The sequence below is a fragment of the Aspergillus aculeatus genome (genome assembly GCF_001890905.1).
Source record: "Aspergillus aculeatus ATCC 16872 unplaced genomic scaffold ASPACscaffold_7, whole genome shotgun sequence".
NCBI lineage: Eukaryota > Fungi > Ascomycota > Eurotiomycetes > Eurotiales > Aspergillaceae > Aspergillus > Aspergillus aculeatus.
Window position 1 is genome coordinate 1,114,420 of NW_017962982.1, and position 20,162 is coordinate 1,134,581.

The following is a 20,162-nucleotide window of genomic DNA, read 5'->3' on the forward strand; positions in this document are numbered from 1 at the left end:
TACTACTACTACTACTACTACTACTACTACTTACTACTTACTACTTACTACTACTACTATATATATATATATATATATATATATNTTTTTTTTTTTGGTCTATTTTTTTTCTTTTCTAATTATTTCACTTCGCTTTGCCCTCTTGTACTGCACAATATTCCTCTAGTGCTATCCCTCCCCGGGGTGATGTTCTTGCCCCCCTCGTCTACACAACCCTTCTCCACTTCCTCCCTCCATGCCCATGGGCAGCCAGATGATCTTTTCTCTCTCTTCCCTCCACCCCTGGACGTGCTCCACCAAGCAGACAGTGTCCGCTATAATGGCATAGGGGCTTACCGCCCTAGAGAGGCTTGGTAGGAGAAGCCACGGAGTCAATTCCCTGTCTGTACCTTCAACTCTAGACTAAGCAAGGGTATAGTGGGGTGGCCACGGTTCGAGCCATGCTTCAATGCTTTTTTCACTGCCTCCAAACCATTGGTTGAGATTGGGGCGTTTCGTATCCTCCCTAGTAAAGAATTGCCTGGTAGCCCGTAAGCCTTTCAAACCGTTCCATGCAATAGGGTCGTGGTCGACTCCATCGATCCATCCATCAATCTATTTCGGGCTAAGGCAATCGAAATTCCATGGCGATGCGAAGACAAACCCGAACATGTGGGTGTGGTGCGGCATCGGTCCCAATTTAAAGGTTAGATATAGTCGAGCTTTCGTCGTGGTGGTGGTGCTCTGCTCCTTGAATCTTTTCACTCCATTTCTTCCCAAACTTGCTCTCCCCGTGGTGTCTCTCCAGGCAGGCAGACTTTAATTCTTTCTTGGTACATTTTTATCCCTCTGGCGTACCCAGTAGTCCCAGACTTTTATTTCTCTTCCCTTTAGAGTCGACCATGGCGCAACCGATTCCATGCTGCCTGCCTAAGTTTGGCAGTGGTCACTCCGGGCCGAAGCGGCCGGCTTCTCTGAGGACCAGAATCAGTGGTGCGCAGACCAGGCAGTTACTGTCCGCTTGGGACCAGAGTCAACTAGACCCTCTCCTCGAGGCCTCCTGGGCCATTCTCTTACACCACTACACCGGGCTCGAAGAAATCTGCTTCGGCTACCAATCATCAACATCATCGTCATCTTCGATTCCATCGTCGATTCCATCTTCTGCTGCACATAACGATCTGAATGATCTTAATCACTTAATCTTTAATCTTTCAATCGCCGAGGATGACTCCCTGCAGAGCGTTCTGCGTAGAGCAGAATATAAGCACCATGGCTTCGGGGATGGTGACGCTGAGAGATGCGAAATCGCTTCCCCTGTTCATAGCGGCTACACTCTGTTCAACACCATTCTCATGCTACGCGACTGCCGCAAGCCGACACAAGATGCTAGACCCCTTGCCATGCAACCGGTCTTGGCCAATCCCCTGCCAGAAGAGGTAAACCTTGTGTTGCATTTGTTCTTCATCCCTACCTATGGTGTTTTCAACCAGACTGACCCAGCAACCGTCTCTCCCAGTGCCGAGTGAGGCTTCACGTAAAGATCTTGCAAGATGATGTGCGCATCTTCTTCGAGTATTGGAACCACGATGTCTCTACCGAGCACGTGAGATGTGTCGCCGATTACTTCGAGGAGATCCTCGCCCATCTGCTGTCAGCGACGGATATTGCCGTCAAGGACGTGAGCCGTCTCTCGGATCGCGACTGGGCCCGTATCTGCAGGTTCAACTCCGCCATGCCGGAATCTTACGACCGCTGCATCCATGAAGTCATTCAGGAACAGGTCTTGGTGCGCCCGGACAGCGAAGCTGTCTGCGCTTGGGACGGGAGCTTGACGTACAGAGATCTAGATCTGCTGTCGTCCCAAGTTGCATACCACTTATTCGCACAGGGAGTTCGACCCGAAACATGCGTCGCCCTGTGTTTTGATAAGTCGGTGAGTTACCAGTTGTCGAAACGCTATCGAGTCTTTCCGATAGCCACCGCGTGGGGTGCATTCGAAGGCTAATACTGTGACTATGACAGAAATGGAACGTTGTGGCAATGTTGGGTGTTTTGAAGGCCGGCGGAGCCTTCGTCCCTATGGATCCAAGTCATCCGCTTTCTCGATTACAATATCTGGCGGGCGCCGTGAAGGCCGATATCTTGCTTTGCTCTCGAAACCATACGGAGGCTTTGAGTGAAGTCACCAAGACACTAATTCCCCTTGACCAGGAAACAATCGATGGCTTGCCTTCGATCGAAAATGCTGGTCCTTTACCGCAAGTGGAAGGTCGCAACGCAGCCTATGTGATATTCACCTCTGGATCCACGGGGGAGCCGAAGGTGCGTTCTTCAGAGCTATTGCGAATTTCCTCTGACCTTGACAGGGTACCATGCTGGAACATCGGGCCTTTGTTTCGAGTGCCATGGCCCATGCTCCAAGACTTCACGTTTCTTCCACCACCCGCATCCTACAGTTTGCAGCACACACTTTCGATGCAAGTCTGGTTGATTTGCTCACTACCTTGATTGTGGGTGGTTGCATCTGTATACCAAGCGAGGAGGACCGTCTGGGGGACATAGTCAAGGTGATCAACGATATGAAGGTCAACAACGCTAGTTTGACCCCTTCGTTTGTTGAGTTTCTCGATATCTCGCTCGTTCCAGGATTGGAGGTTCTTACCCTGGCGGGTGAAGCCATGTCGCAGGCTCAGGCGTCCACCTGGTCAAAGATTCGTCTTGTCAACGGCTACGGACCGACGGAGGCCGCTGTTGCCGCCGTGGTCAACTCCAATGTTACCGCGTCCACCGATTGTAAAGACATTGGCCTCCCCGTCGGCGCCCGTTGTTGGGTTGTGGCCTCCCACAACCATGATCAGCTCGTCCCTGTCGGTGCGCCCGGTGAATTGATATTGGAAGGCCCGACACTTGCCCGTGGTTACCTGAACAACCCGCAGAAGACGAATGAATCCTTCATCTTCGATCCTGCTTGGACTAAGCTGGACACTACCCACAACGCCAGCCGCAGATTCTACAAGACCGGCGACCTGGTAAGGTACAACTCTGATACTGGCTCACTAACATATATAGGCCGCAAAGACACGCAAGTCAAGTTCCATGGTCAGAGAATAGAGCTGGGAGAGATTGAGAGTCAATTGGCGGCTGACCCCAATGTCAAACATTGCATGACTTTTCTGTCGAAGTCCGGGTTTTCATCGGGCAAGCTCGTTGCAGTATTCTCTCTTTCCGTTCAATTCGATGGCCAGCAAAGCTCAGACAAAGCACCACTCGAGCTCATTGATCCGACTAGAAAAGCACCTATCGTTGCCGAAATCCGGGAAAGATTGTCGACTTGCCTGCCGACCTACATGATCCCGGGCGTGTGGCTTTGCGTGGAATCACTGCCCTTGCTCGCATCCGGCAAAATCAATAGAAAGGCCACTGAAAAGTGGATTGGGGAGATGCCGGAGGATCCAGACCGCCAGGCTGTTACGCTGGAGGCAGCAGACACGACCATGCTCCCAACTAGCTCCACTGAGGAACAAATAGCTTCGATCTGGAGCCGTGTTCTCAATATCCCAAGGGCTCAAATCGGAATGGACCAAGGCTTTCTAAGCCTTGGCGGCGACTCGATCGCAGCAATTACTTGCTTGGGATTCTGCAAGAAGCTGGGGATGGGCTTAAGAGTACAGGATGTTCTCCACAGCAGATCGATTAGAGAATTAGCAACACGTGTCAAGCGGATCGACCAGTCGGTGGTGTACGAGGAGGAGGTCGAGAAGCCCTTCGATCTTTCCCCGATCCAGAAGCTCCATTTTACGGTTCGAGACGAGGGGCAGGGTCACTTCAACCAAAGTGTTCGCACCCGCATAAACAAACACATTCCAGAGCATGACCTGCGATGTGCTGTCGAGAAAATCATCAGCCGCCACTCCATGCTCCGCTCACGTCTGGAGAGAAACAATGTCGATGGTGGCTATCAGCAGCGGATCACTGAGGATGTGTCTGGCTCGTACCGCTGGCGTGCACATGATGGTGTCAGCCAAGATAAGATTGATGCAGCCGTTGCCGAAAGCCAGTCTTCCATGAATGCTTTTGTGGGGCCGGTTTTTGCTGTGGACCTCTTCCATGAGAACGGCGTTAATACTTTATTGTCCTTGGTCTCTCACCATATGGTTGTCGATATTGTTTCTTGGCGCATCATCCTGGAGGATCTGGAAGACCTGCTGCTCAACCCCGATCAACCCGTTTCCCAAAACGGATCTCTTCCCTTTCAGACTTGGTGCCGGCTGCAAGCCGAACAATGCCAACCCTCGGATTTGAGAATGATGGAAGAATTACCTGAAACTCCGGAGCCTAACTACTCTTACTGGGGACTTCAGCACAAGCAAACCACCTACGGTGATGTCGACTGTGAAACTTTCGAGCTTGATGCAGAAAGTACGCGCGCTGTCCTGATGGACTGCCATCAAACCTTTGCAACCGAGCCAATTGATGTTCTCCTGGCCGCGCTCTTGCATTCTTTTGGAGAGACATTCAAAGATCGTTCCTTGCCTGTCATTTACAACGAAGGCCATGGACGAGAGCCGTGGGACCCGACCATCGATATCTCGCGTACTGTTGGGTGGTTCACTACTGTGTATCCCATTCTTCTCTCAGCCCTCCCAGCATCTGATCCATCCGAAACAGTCGTCCGTGTCAAGGATCTTCGTCGTCGTGCCGCCGACAATGGTCGTCAGGAGTTCGCTCGGCGCGTCTTAACAACTCGCGAGGACGGGACTTGCCTACACTATAGCCCTTTCGAGATGTCATTCAACTATGTCGGCCAGCACCGTGACCTACAAAGAAAGGATGGCCTCTTCCAGCTCATGAATCAGATGGCCGGAGAAACGGGTCAAGGTGGAGGTGCAGCTGACTTTGGTGCCGACACTCCTCGATTCGCGCTCTTCGAAATATCTGCCATGGTTGTCCAGGATAATCTCCGGTTCATATTTTCCTTTAACAGACACATGCAGCACCAAGAGCTCATCAAGGACTGGGTCCGGTGCTGCCGAACATTGCTGCAGTCCATAGGTCGAAGTCTCCAATCTGCCCATGCAAAGCCAACACTGAGCAATTTCCCCCTACTGAAGCTCTCATACAATGAATTGGATACCATAATCGCGAAGAAACTCCCGGACCTCGGTGTATCTTCAGTTGAAGGGTTGGAAGACATCTACCCCTGCTCAACCATGCAGCAAGGAATTCTTCTGAGTCGTTCCCGAGACACTACCCTATATGCTGTACACGGTACTTTCGAGGTGACAGGGTTGAGAGGCAAGCCTACCGTGGATCGTCTAACGACAGCATGGCAAAGAGTTGTGGCTCATCATGCAATGCTGCGGACCCTGTTCCTGGAGAACCTGACAAGCGGAGACCTCTTCTGTCAGGTGGTTTTGAAATCCTATGACGCCAAACCTCAATACTTGCGCTGTGGATCCGAAGCGGATGTACTGGCCACTTTTGATGCACAGCCAGCACCACTCTACGACCATTCTCATCCGCACCACCGCTTTACGATCTGCGAGACCGCCAATGGGAAGCTGTTCTGCAGGCTTGAGTTTAACCATGTTGTCATCGATGGTAATTCAATTTCGATCATCCTTCGGGATCTTCAGCTGGCTTATCAAGGCGAACTTGAAGAGCCAAAACCGAAGTTCAAGAACTATATGCACTACCTACACCAGACATCGCAGCGAGCCAGCATTGAATACTGGCGATCCTATCTAACAGGGATCAAGCCCTGCCAGTTCCCCGTGCTCAACGATGGTAGCACTGCTACCAGGGAGTTACGGACCAAGCGACTGAGCCTTCCTTTCTTCAAGGAGCTTCGGAAAACATGTGAAGCAAATGGACTCACGTTGCCCACCGCTTTCAGCGCTGCATGGGGTCTGACAGTTCGCGCTTTCTGCCACTCTGATGATGTCTCCTTTACATATTTGGCATCCTTGCGAGATGTTCCTGTAGAAGGAGTTGATTCAGTCGTTGGACCCGTCATCAACACACTGACCTGTCGCATACAATTTCCTGAGAATGGTTTGCTCAAGGAAGTTCTTTCTAGAGTTCAGAATGACAACATTGAGAACCTACCCTACCGGCACCTTCCTCTTGTTGATATCCAGAAGGCTCTTGGAATCTCGGATTCTCTTATCAACAGCGGCATCTCCTACAGAAAACTCCCGACTTCAGATTTGCGGGCAAGAGGAGAAATCCGCCTTTCCGAGGTGGGAATAATTCACGATCCCGCCGAGTCTCCCGTGTTTATTAATGTTGAGTCTACTGATGAGAATGCCAACATTGAGTTGAACCATTGGACGGATCATCTCTCCGTTGGACAAGCTGAACATGTTGCCAGCACATTCCTCAAATCTCTTGAGAACATTGCTTTCCACATCCACGAGAACGTCCGCAAGCTTGATAACTTCAGTGATTTGAACAAGCAGCAAATTGAGGTCTGGAATAAGCATATGCCAGGTGCTGTGGATATTTGCATTCATGAAGTGATCGAGGCATATGCTAAATCGACGCCGGATTCACCAGCCGTCATTGCTTGGGATGGAGCTTTTACATACCACAGAGTTGACGAGCTTTCCTCGCTTCTTGCGGCTTATCTCATCAAGCTTGGTGTGAGCCCCGGCGACATCGTACCAATTGATTTCGACAGATCAGGCTGGCAAATAATAGCAATCTTGGCTATCTCAAAGGCCGGAGGTGTCTGCGTTCCGCTGAGTGCTGAATTGCAGCAATCAATTGGAGACTCGTCGGTAATGGACGAGGCACAAGTTGCTCTCGTGTCTCCGACCCGTGCTCAATTTCTTGAAGGGACTGTCCCATATGTCCTCCCTGTAGAGGAGTCTTTGTTTGAGTTCCTGCCTCAGCCAGATGTGAGCTCGCAGTCGCCTGCGCTCCCGTCCCAGGACGGATACGTGGTGTTCACTACCATGAACTCCAAGGCCGTTGTTCTCAGCCACCGTGCAATCATGACCCGGGCAAAGTTTTTCGCATCGGAGCTTGGCTTGAACAACAAGAATCGCATGTTCCAGTCGTCCCCTTGCACTTCAGATATGTTTCTGCAGGAGACATTCGGTACGTTATTGGCCGGTGGCAGTATCTGCATCCCGTCCAATACTAGCCCGGAACATCTCGCACGCGAGTTCAAGAAGCTACAGGCAAACTCCATCAGCCTGGCAATATCAGCCGCGTCGGCGCTAAAGCCAGCGGTTCTCAGTACTGTCGAGGCTCTTGCTCTGTGGGGCGAGGGTCTGACAAGGAAGCTCGCCGAGACTCTGCCAAAGAGAGCCAAAGTTCGTGTCTTCTATGGAACAACCGAGTCATCGTCTGCTTCCATTCAAGCCTCTGGTTTCGCAACATCTGATGATCATCTAATCATTGGATCCACTGTCGGATGCGTTCCGTGGCTAGCTGATCCCAATGACTCAAGCGTTCTTGTTCCAGTGGGATGCGTGGGAGAACTAATCTTGGAGGGTCCTTGTCTCGCTCGCGGTTACCTCGATGACGAGAAACAAACGAAGGAATCTTTCATTGATAGCCCGGGATGGAGCCTTGGTCACGACAATGAGGCTGTCGAAGACTCCGAACCAGCACGCTGGTTGTTCAAGACTGGAGACCTTGCTCGTTTCAACTCGGATGGATCCCTTGTGTATGTTGGTAAGAAGAATGGCGGTAGTCGGACCGACGTCCTGCATATTGAGCAGCGCCTATCCAGATTGGCAACTATCAATACTCTATACGCCGTCGACAATATCTCTAAGAGCGGCGAAGAGGATTCTCAAGAGGCCATGGCCATATTCATGTTCAATGGCTCCAAGGCCAATGTGGCTGAGAACCAGATCATTGCGTCTATGACACCTGAGTTCTATGCAGATGCGAACAAGTTACATGCCCAACTATCCCACCAGCTGCCGGAAGAACAAGTCCCTAGGTTCTACTTCCAGGTACCCAAGATGCCATTGACATCGAGTGGTAAATTGAACCGACAGCTATTGAAGGAAGCCTACAACCGCTTACCAGAGGCTTCTCGACTGGCTTCTGATATTAAGGGGTTTAATGACTTCTGGAAATTCCAACTAGCCAATTCGTCTCAGCCCCAGCAGTTCCCCACTCGTGCGAGCTCATCTAACGCATATTCTCCCAAATACGGAAGACAAACCGTGCAGATTGCCTGGTGTGATTCTATCAGATCACTTAAGAAAGGCCTCAGGCCTGCTATTCTTTCTGCTTGGGCTCTCACCATGCACGGCTACAGTGAGTCCGACGATATCATCTTTGGAGAGTCTCTCATGGGTACCGAATCTTCGATCGAAGACGCACAGCATGCAACCATCGTCCCCCGGCGTTTCAAGATTGATAACAACTCTACTGTTGCTGGGCTGCTAGAAGCGACCGAAAGCAACTTGACTGCAGCTCAGCACTACCAGTGGGCAGGGCTTCGTCGCATCCAAAGTCTCAACGCTGATACAGCGCGCGCCTGTACTTTTGGCAGCTTGCTTTCGGTGATAGAAGGAAATGAGCACCCAAGGTCAGAGGCTGTCGTCATTTCTCAGGATGGAATTGCTTCCTTCCCGTTGCTTGTGCAATGTATGCTCAAGGATCAAGATGTAGAGTTTGCTATACGTTATGACGAAGCGGCTCTGGACTCTGCCCAAGTCGAACGCTTGATGGCTCAGTTTGTTGCTTGCTTGCGACTTCTGAGTTTCGGCAAAGACCGGACAGAGACGATCGCGGACCTCTCCAGGGCCCACGAAGGCTTCCGTACTTTCCAGAGTGGTGTTTCTATCTGGAAGGAATATTTGGCCGATGTCGAATCTTGCATGTTTCCTGTTTTGTGTGCCACCTCATCCGAGAACTCGCGAGCTCATAAGACACTGGCCATCAGCAATGCAAGCGACCTGCAAGCTTTCTGCAGGAACAGCGGAGTCACAGATTCTCTGCTTGTCGAGATGGCCTGGGGCCTGACCCTCCGCTGCTATACCGGAATGGAAGATGTATGCTTTGGTATTCATGTACCAGAAATCGGCCGCGATGACGCGTTCAGATTTGCAGATACGGCTCCTTCGAACAACGTCATTGCTTGCAGACTCAAGCTTGATGACAACGTGACGCTTGAGCAAGCTATGCAAGAGAGAAAAGCCGACAGCGCGCGATTGTCGCACCACCAGCTACCTTTTGAGGAGATTCAACATGAACTTGGATTTGAAGATGCCATCTACAACACTCTTATTAGAAGCTCCGGAGCACCAGCGGACATTGACTTGAGCAAGTTTGTGATTGCTGTCGAGGCTAAATTTACGGAGGCAACCGGTGAAGTTTCATTCGAGTATTCCACCCAAGATATCTCGAATGCCGACATGGAGGGCATCCTCAATGTCTTTGACCATGTCTTGCGCTCCGTCATTCACTCCTCTTTAGAGGATCGTACCGTCGGTGAGATTGACTTCTTGAGTGAGCAATGCTGTCAAAAACTGCGTGAATGGAATGCGAACCTGGAGGATCGACCCGAGATATGTGTGCATGAGATCATTCAACAAAGAGCATGTGCAAATCCATCGGCTCCTGCTATCAGTTCATGGGACGGCGAATTCACATATGCTGAACTCGATATCCTGTCGACTCGGCTCGCAGAGCACTTAGCAATCATGGGTGTCAAATCCGAAGTGTTTGTTGCAATGTTTTTCGAGAAGTCAGCATGGACTGTCATTGCACAACTTGCTGTCTTGAAAGCTGGCGGTGCCTTCGCTTCCCTCGATCCTACTCACCCTACCGATCGCTTGAGCGGCATGATTGAGGACCTCGGAACCGAAATCATTCTATGCTCCGAGAAGTATCAGGTTAAGGCCTTTAGCCTCTGTGGATCTTCATTTGTCGTCAGCAGAAGTACAATCGAAGAACTACCCGAGGCCCCATCGTCACAAATCCAGCCTGCTAATGTCAACGACCCGGCTTACGCAATCTTCACATCCGGAACTACAGGAAAGCCGAAGGTGACTGTGCTGGAGCATGCTGGATTGAGTCTGGCTGCATCGGGCCATGCTAGCGGACTTGATTTGGATTCCAGTATCCGTGTCTTGCAGTTCTCAAGCTATACCTTCGACGTTAGCGTGTTTGAGATTATGGTTGTCCTTGCAAATGGAGGATGTGTGTGTGTGCCCAGCGAGGAGGAGCGCATCAATGATCTGGCTGGAGCTCTGAAGAGATTGCGGGTGAACTTCACCAGCACGACTCCTTCTATCATCAACACTGTGGATCCCAAGGCCATTCCCGATTTGGCTACTATTCTCACAGGTGGAGAGAAGATGCCATCTGATTTCCTTGATCGCTGGTCGGACAGATGCATTATCAATGCCTATGGTCCCTCCGAGGGTACGGTGATGAACACAGTGGATTTCAAGAGAGATCGGAAAGGAAGACTTGTCAATAATGACGTTGCCTCAATCGGCACTGCGATCTTGGGCAGAACCTGGATAGTGGATGTCCGAGACCCCAATCGCCTTGTTCCGATCGGCGCGGTTGGAGAATTGGTGCTTGAGGGCTGCAACGTCGCACGTGGTTACCTGCATAATGAAGAAAAGACGAAGGCCGTATTTATAAACAACCCACAGTGGACCAACCGTGATGGACTGAAAGCACTTTTCCCACGCAAAGAACGGATGTACCGCACCGGAGACTTGGTACGTTACAACCATGACGGCTCCATTACATTCATCTCGCGTATCGATACGCAGGTGAAGCTCAATGGTGTGCGGATCGAGTTGGGTGAAGTTGAGCAGGTGTGCGTTCGTAACCTCCCGGAAGCCACCCAGGTGGCTGTCGAAGTCGTTGCGCCGGAGTCGAAGATTGTCGGAAAGTGCTTGGCAGCTTTCTTCACAGTGACTGGTTACGGTCAGACGGACGAGCATGAACTGATCGTTCCCATGAATGACTCCTTGGTGGAAGTTGTCAAGCAGCTACATGAGGCTATGACCCAGTCTTTGCCCCCCGCGATGTTACCTAAACTGTTCTTCCCTCTTCAGCGTATGCCTTTCGGATCTACAGGCAAGATTGACCGCAGAAAGCTTCGAGCTATGGTCGATATTCTTCCTAAGGAGCAGTTGAAGCCTTATGCTATTTTCAACCTCGGCAAGAAGAATGGTGCTGAGGTGGAGATGGTAGGAACTGAGGGTGCTCTTAGGAGTCTCTGGGAAGAGGTCCTCAGTCTCGCGCCTGGCTCTGTCACTCCCGAGGACAATTTCTTCGGCTTAGGTGGTGATTCTTTCTCGGCCATGAAACTCGTTGGTGCCGCTTCGACTCGAGGCGTCTCACTCACGGTTGCTGATATCTACAAGACACCTGTTTTCGTTGATATGGCGAGGATATGTGGGGCTATGGACTTTGACGCTTCTGTGGAGGAGATTCAGCCTTTCAGCCTGCTGCCTGATTCGATCACGCAGGAAGACGTATTGGACGAAGTTTCCGAGCAATGCTGCGTACCCAAGCAGCTGATAACCGACCTCTACCCTTGTAGCCCGGTGCAGGAGGGCTTGCTTACCCTCTCCATCAAGCAGAAAGGATCTTACATTGCTCGGCCTGTGTTCCAGCTTGCCGAGGATGTCGACCTGGATGATTTCAAGGCTGCCTGGCAACAAACAGTCGATGAAATGGACATCTTGCGCACCCGAGTCGTGCACACTGAGGCGGCGAACTTCCTCCAGGCTGTTCTTGCCGAGGCACCGATCACTTGGGATCACGCAAAAGACTTTGACACTTTGGCCAACGAGGGCTTCGACTTGACAACGAACGATGGAGGCTCACTTACTGGCTACGGAATTGTGGAGCCCGAGGACTCGTCGGAACGCTACTTTGTCTGGACGGTACACCACGCTCTGTATGATGGATGGAGTGTCTCGCAAATACTCAGAAGAGTGGAGGAGATCTACTCGAACTCTGCAGCTTCCAGTCGTGCCTTGCCCTATAATTTGTTCATCAGCCACTTGCTGCAGACAGATGCCTCGGCATCTGACGAGTTCTGGAAGAAATACCTTTCAAACCTGTCCTCAACACCATTCCCGCAAAACAAGACATCCATGGAGGATGCTATCCGCGTTGGAAACAGGCACTACAGCTCTGTTACCATTCCCCGGGTAGCCAACAGCCTCAGCCTGACAGTCCCGGAGTTGATTCGTGCGGCTTGGGCTTTGATTGTCTCCGTTCACACTGCGTCCGGGGACGTTTGCTTCGGTGAAACGTTAATGGGAAGAAACACCAACATGCCTGGAGCCGCAGACGTTGCTGGCCCGGTTCTGACGACTGTCCCTACCCGTATTGTGGTGGACAGTGACATCGAGCTCGTTCAGTATCTTCAAAGTGTGCGTCAATTGGCTGCTGAGATGATTCCACACCAACATACTGGACTTCAGCGAATCCGGAAGCTCAGCCAGGACACAGCTTCCGCTTGCGAGTTTCAGAATCTCTTGGTCATTCAGTCGGACGAAGGTCAGCTTAATAAGGATATCTGGGAACAAAAGAACAACTTGACCGAAGGTGACTTCTTCACTCACCCAATCGTCGTCGAATGCAAACTGGGACAAAGTCAAATTGCAATCACGCTTCACCACGACGAGCTTGTCTTCGATAGTTGGCAGGCCCAGATGCTTGTTGGACAATTTAGTTTTGTACTAGAGCAGTTGCTCGCCATCACCAAGGAAGATTCAAGGAAGGTTGGTGAGCTAGAGGTGTCTGGCCCGGTTGACAAGAAGGAAATCGCTGCCTGGAACCAGAGAAATCCTCCATGCGTCGACCGTTGCGTCCATCATATCATCGAAGAGAAAGCATCGCGCCGACCTGATGCTCAAGCTATTTGCTCCTGGGATGGCCAGTTAACTTATCGGGAACTCATCCACTTGGCTTCTTCCTTTGCTGCTTACCTGAGCTCGCGCGGTGTCGGGCCAGAGGCTCTGGTGCCAATCTGCATGGATAAGTCTGTGTGGGCTGTGGTCACTATTCTCGGTATCCTGATTGCTGGTGGCGCCTTCGTTCCCCTTGATCCTGCTCACCCTACTTCAAGACACCAAGAGATTCTGGCCGAGGTGGACGCTCGGGTGGTCCTCTGCTCTCCTAAATACCAGAGCCGTTACTCGGGCTCTGTGAAGACTATTATTCCGGTCAGCAAGGATACTGTCAAGGCATACTGCACACTTGCAACCTCGAGCATGAAGCTCTCTAGCCGGGCAGTTCCCACAAACATGGCCTTCGCTATCTTCACCTCCGGAAGTACCGGCCGTGCCAAGGGTATTATCATTGACCACAAGGCACTTGCAAGCAGTGGCATGGCGTTCGGACCTATGGTACACATGGACCAAGATACCAGAGCTTTCCAGTTCGCTTCTCTCACTTTCGATGCTGCTGTTATGGAAGTGCTCGTGACTCTTATGCACGGAGGCTGTATCTGTATCCCGAGCGAAGACGAGCGCCTGAACGATGTTGCTGGTGCTATCAGACGTATGAACGTTTCGTGGTCATTCCTGACTCCGTCTATTGCTAGTATCATTGAGCCGTCTTCTGTGCCCTCATTGAAGCACCTTGTATGCGGCGGAGAGAAGATGTCACGCGAGGTGATAACCAAGTGGGCGCACCGGGTCAAGTTGATGAACGGTTACGGGCCCACCGAGACGACCATTTTCGCAGTCATCAACACCGACGTTGCTGCTATCCCCGAGCCTGCTTGCATCGGCTACGGTATTCCCTGTACCCTGACCTGGGTTGTTGACCCCGACAACCACGACAGATTGACACCCCTGGGTGCCGTCGGTGAGCTGGCCTTGGAAGGCCCGGCGCTTGCTCGGGAATATCTCAAGAATCCTTCAAAGACGACTGAGACGTTCGTGAACGAGCCAGCCTGGATCAAGAGCTTCCCCAGCTCTCTGCCCGCACCGAGAAGAATTTACAAGACCGGAGATCTGGTCAAGTACAACCCCGACGGAACTGTGCACTACATTGGCCGCAAGGACCACCAAGTCAAACTTCATGGACAGCGCATGGAACTTGGAGAGATTGAGCATCGCCTATATGAGGATGCCCGCGTCCGTCATGCCGTAGTTCTCCTGCCATCGACGGGACCTCTTAAGCAGCGTCTAGTGACGGTCCTGTCCTTGAACTCGTTGACTTCTCAGAGAAGCATCATCTCAGACAATGCTTGCGAGCTTGTCGCCAAGAACCGCTCCACCCAGTCTGCATACCACGAACTCGTGGCTATTCAGAAGAATCTCGAGTCGCAATTGCCAATCTATATGGTTCCCCAAGCCTGGGCTCTTATCAAGCAGTTGCCGATGCTTGTTTCTGGAAAGCTGGACCGAAAGCGCATCACTGCTTGGCTCGAACGCCTTGATGATGCTTCCTACGAGCGGATTATGCAAGATTACGACAATATTAAGCGAGGAGAGGTGGAGGAGGAGATCGAGGATGAGATCGAAGAGGCAGATGACACTGAGTCCTCTGCCAAGCTCCTCCGCGAGATTTTCTCGCAGGTCCTCAACATTCCAGAGAACAAGGTCGATCCTAACCGGTCGTTTGTCAGCCTAGGTAAGTAAAATCGCCCACAAATGCGAACCGGAGTATCGCTAATAAAATCACACAGGCGGTGATAGTATTACTGGAATGGCTGTCATCTCGCGCGCACGCAAGCAGGGGCTTACCCTGACCCTTCACGGCGTGCTGCAGAGCAAGTCAATCAAGGATCTCGCTCAGACCTCTGAGACCAAAATTAAAGCCGTCAAGAATGAGGAGAAGTCGGATGAACATTTCAAATTGTCTCCGATCCAGGACTTGTACATGCAGTCGGCCGATAAGTTCATGGGCGAAGCTCGCTTCAACCAGAGCATGACGGTGCGTGTCACCCGGAAGATCAAGCCGGAAGATATGAAGCAGGCCGTTCGAGCTGTTATTCAACAACACTCTATGTTCCGTGCACGGTTCTCAAAGCTTCACGGAAAGTGGCAGCAGAAGATTATCGATGTGAGTTCTCTATTGCATGACAACTTCCCACAGGCTCAGAAGCTAATTACTATTCGCAGGATGTCGATGCGTCTTATCGATTCCGCCATCATTCTGTGAGCAATGAGAAGGATATCCTGCCCCTCATCGCCGATAGCCAGTGTTCGTTGGACATCGAGAATGGGCCGATTTTTGCTGCCGATTTGTTCGAGGTCAATGGAGGCCAGCAGATCCTCTTCCTAACGGCCAGTCACATGTGCGTTGATATGGTGTCATGGCGCATTGTCTTGCAGGACATCCAGGAGTTCCTCGACTCTGGTTCGCTATCAGGAGAAAAGCCCCTGTCTTTCCAGACTTGGTGCAGTCTTCAGCTTGAGGAAAGCAAGAAGAGAATGGGAGCTATTCAGCTGCCATTCTCTGTGCAGCGGCCTAACCTTAGCTACTGGGGCATGGATAAGTCTGCGAACTGTTATGGCCAGATTAAGATGAAAGGCTTCACCCTGGATGCAGCGACAACTGCCCAAATTCTCGATGCATGCAAGGCGGTCCTCCGCACCGAGACCATTGAAGTCGTTCTCGCTGCTGTGGTCCAGTCCTTCCGCCACACTTTCACTGACAGAGAGGTCCCGACAATTTACAACGAAGGCCATGGTCGTGAATCCTGGAATTCCTCCATTGATCTTTCCAGAACTGTGGGCTGGTTCACAACCATGTGTCCTTTGCATATAGATGGAAGCACAGGTCAGTTCATTTTCTTACCCCTTTGCGATGGTAATACTTACTGTCTTGCAGATATTCTTGATACTCTGAAGCATGTGAAGGATACGAGACGTCAAATTTCTAGCAGCAGCCGATCTTACTTCGCTGAGAACCTTCTGCACAAGAACGCGTCCGACTTCCCGGTTCCGCTCGAGGTTCTTTTCAACTATCTCGGCCAGTTGCAGCAACTTGAGCGTGATGATGCACTTTTCCAGCACCACAGAGAAGCACTTAATGCTGAAACATTTGAGGTGGCAGGCGACATGGGTCCTGAAACGACCCGTTTCGCACTCTTTGAGATTACAGCACTCATCATCAAAGACCAGCTCCAGATCTCGTTCACCTACAACCGCCATATGCGGCACGAGCCACGTATCCACGGGTGGATTTCCGAATGCAGGCGTGTTCTCCAGGAGGATATGCTCCGCCTCGGAGAATCTTCACCTGAGCCCACACTCAGCGATTACCCCTTACTGCCAATTACCTATCAAGGTTTGAGCAACATGGTCAAGAGTGCCCTCCCTAAGGCCGGCGTTGATAGCTGGGACGATGTTGAAGATGTCTACCCTTGTTCTCCGGTGCAGGAAGGTATCCTGCTCAGCCAGCTGAGAGACCCACAAGGATATCTGTTCAACGTTATCTTCGAAGTGCGTCCCCAAAATAAGGGTGATAAAATCGATGCCAAGAAGCTTCGCAAGGCTTGGTCTATGGTCGTCAGCCGTCATCCTGTTCTCAGAACTGTCTTTATCGACAGCAACTACAAGGGCGGCTCGTTTGACCAGGTGGTCACGAAGAAGCTTGAGGACGAGGTGATTGAGTTCGAATGCGAAGATGCAGAGGCACTGGGAACTATGGATGCTATCAAGCTCCGTGACATCAATGCCAAGAGGGCGACTAAGCTTACACACCAAGTGAGCATCTGCACCACCTCTTCCGGCCGTGTTCTTTTCAAGATTGACATGAACCATGCCATCATCGACGGTGGGTCAGTGGACCTGATCCTCAGAGACCTGACACTGGCCTACAATGATCAACTTCCCGAGGGCTCTGGACCTCTTTTCAGCGAATACATCAAGTACATCAGAGGTCAGACTCAAACCAAGGCACTGAATCACTGGACGAGATACCTGTCCGGTGTTCAGCCCTGCCATCTACAATTATCGGGTGCTACTAACGTCACTCGGACGCTCGGTGAGCGCTTCATGGACTTCACACGCTTCTCGGAGCTGCAGAAATTCTGTGAGCAACACTCGATCACTCTTGCGAACCTGACACTCTGTGCTTGGGCAATCGTCCTCCAGAGCTGCACGGGCTCGGATGATGTTTGCTTCGGCTACCCGTCCGCTGGTCGTGACTCCCCTGTCTCCGGGATTCAGGACGCCGTGGGTATCTTTATCAATATGCTGTGCTGCAGAGTCAAGTTCAGCCCTGAAAAGTCACTTCTCGAGGTTGCCAAGACGGTGCAGGATGATTTCATGAAGAATATTCCTTACCAGCACTGCTCCCTGGCTCAAATTCAGCACGAACTTGGGTGGCACGGAAAGTCGCTTTTTAACACGACTCTCTCGATTCAGAACCGTACTGCCAACAAGGATGCTGCCAACAGATCGATCGGCTTCGAGATGCAAAAGGCCTATGACCCAACTGAGGTGAGTTTTTTTGATACACAATGCAGGACAGTGCTAACAGAACAACAGTACCCCGTGACTGTCAACGTCGAGACGACTAAGGGTCGGGAGGGTATCTTGTTGAGATACTGGTCCGACTCCGTGACCGAAAACCAGGCCAAGGATCTATCCGATGCGATTGCTAAGATCTTCACTTGCTTTATTGAGAAGCCGTCTAGGCTCGTTGCGGACTTGGGTCTGCATAATCTACGCCCTGCCTCTCAATTCACGAAGGGCCCTCTCATCGCAGATCAACTAATCGACAACTATGCCCTGCAGCAGTTCATTGACAGCCGTGTGAACGAGATCATTGGTAATATGCTCAAGGAAGGAAAGCTCTCTGTTCCCCTCGTGCAAAGAAGCGAGACAAGATACTCCAATGGTGCTGTTCACCTCAAAATGGTTGAGGCTTCCATCCGCGACCCTGATGCAGGTGAAAATGATCTGTCGGATTCGATTCCTTCCCTGACCGACGATGGGTCAAGCTCCAGTGACACCGAAAGACGTCTCTGGAACCTCTGGAAATCGACCCTCGGCCTCAAATCCGACAACGTCGGCTACCGCGACAGCTTCTTCAAGCTTGGTGGAGATAGCATCACCGCGATGAAAATGGTCAGCGCTGCCCGCGAGGAGGGATTGCAGTTGACCGTAGCAGATGTTTTCAACAACCCTGTATTCGAAGACATGCTGGCTATCGTCACACCTCGCAGTAGCCCGACCTCCAATGCGGAGACACAGGGCGAAAACAACATCGAGAAGCTGCTCGAGACTGAAATTACGGAAATACCTCAGGCTGAGCAGAAGACGATGTCGCCACGTCCCGTGGACCTCGATGTGATGTCTCTACAGGATGCGATCTGTCCCAAAATTGGTGTCTTCAAGGGCGGCATTGCCGATGTTCTCCCCGTCACCGATTTCCAGTCGCTGTCAATCGCCGCCACCCTGTTCGGGTCCAGGTGGATGCTGAACTACTTCTTCCTGGATGGTAACGGCCCACTCGACATCAGACGACTTCGAGAGAGCTTCCTGCGCGTTGTTGACGCGTTCGACATCCTGCGCACCGTCTTCGTTGTGCATCGGGGACAGTTCTACCAGGTCGTTCTGCGCAAGATCCAACCAGAAATTATCGTTCATGAGACGGAGAAGAGCCTTGATGAATACACCGATGACCTCCAGAAGCGGGATCGCGAACAAGATCCCCGCCAAGGAGAGCAATACGTGCAGTTCTACATCGTCAAGCAGAAGAAGAGCGACCACCACCGCATCCTCATCCGGATGTCCCACGCTCAATTCGACGGTGTCTGCCTGCCCAAGATCATGAATGCTATCAAGCTGGGCTACGAGGGCAGCACCCTACCTCCCGTCTTCTCTTTCTCCAATTACATGCGGATGCTTCCTGGCAATATCACCCCAGCCCACTACCACCACTGGTCTACGATTCTGAAGGGCTCGAAGATGACCGAGATCATCCACCGTACGCAGCCCAACACTTTCCTACACATCGGTTCTTTCGCAGAGCACAAGAAGACCATCAATCTTCCATCCACCGCCACGGGCAATGTCACACTCGCGACGGTCATGCAATCCGCTTGGGCCATTACCCTAGCCAAGCTGACTGCCCAATCTGATGTTGTCTTCGGACTCACTGTCAACGGTCGCAACGCCGGCGTCCCCGGTATCGAGACCACCGTTGGACCCTGTCTCAACATGCTGCCGATCAGAGTCAAGTTCCGGGAACACTGGACGGGCATCGACCTGTTCCGCTACCTCCAGGATCAGCAGATTGCCAACATGCCGTATGAATCGCTCGGGTTCCGAGAGATCATCCGCAACTGCACCGACTGGCCGAAGAGCACCTATTTCACGACCTCTGTGTTCCACCAGAACGTCGACTACGAGGGTCAGATGCAGCTGGACGGTGTCGACTACCGGATGGGCGGCGTGGGTGTCATTGACAACTTCACCGATCTCACGCTGGCGTCCAAGTCGTGCGGATCCGAGAAGCTCGACGTGTCAGTCGGCTACTCGACCAAGGGACCCATTCCCTCCAGCTTCGTGCGAAAGGCCCTGGAGATGGTTTGTGAGACAGTACAGAGCCTGATCGCCAATCCCAGCGTGCCGCTCGCCTCCCCGTCCACCGTCCGCTCCTTGCCCAGCCAAGTCATCCATGACAGGCCACGATCCTCTGACACGACCTTCCAGCTGTCCCGCCTGAACACGCGCAGCAAGGAGGAGATCCTCATTCATTCGGACATCCTCACCCGGACCTGGCAGCAGGTGCTTCCGCGCCGCACCGCGACCGGCTCCCACACCACCACGGCCGCCGCTGCCGCCTACCAGCTCGACTCGTCCTTCTTCGACCTCGGCGGCGACATCATGAACATGGCGCAGGTGGTCTGGATCCTACAACAAGAAGGCTTCCAGGTCCGTCTCGAGGACCTGCTGGAGCACCACACCTTCTTGGGCCAGTTGGCTGTCATGGCCGAGCACCACAAGCAGCAGCAGCAGCAGCAGCAGCAGCCGCAACCGCAGTCAGTCGATGAGACCCTTCCTTCGGTTGCCAGCCCGATCTCCGATGAGGAGCGGACCGCTTCGCTGACCAAGAGCGGAAGCTGGACCTCTCTGGGCAAGGCTGTCACGTTGGCGAAGCGGTTCACCAAATGGGGAAGTGTTTCCACTCGGAAGTGATACCGTCTGCACCTACCATCATTATGTGATTAAATGAACATTCTTTTGGTTTAACCATTTTCA

General features: G+C 52.0%; 1 protein-coding gene across 1 annotated transcript; it reads left to right on the forward strand.

Annotated features, from left to right (window-relative positions):
• Positions 1–881: 881 nt before the first annotated feature.
• On the forward strand, positions 882–20,099 carry nrps1 (nonribosomal peptide synthase Pes1; the record flags this gene model as incomplete). The annotated part of the gene is made up of 8 exons (XM_020203542.1): positions 882–1,418; positions 1,499–1,915; positions 2,005–2,304; positions 2,349–14,574; positions 14,630–15,006; positions 15,066–15,726; positions 15,778–17,393; positions 17,442–20,099. 8 exons carry the CDS (start codon positions 882–884, stop codon positions 20,097–20,099), a joined length of 18,792 nt encoding a protein of 6,263 aa, XP_020056734.1.
• Between the last annotated feature and the right edge of the window lie 63 nt (positions 20,100–20,162).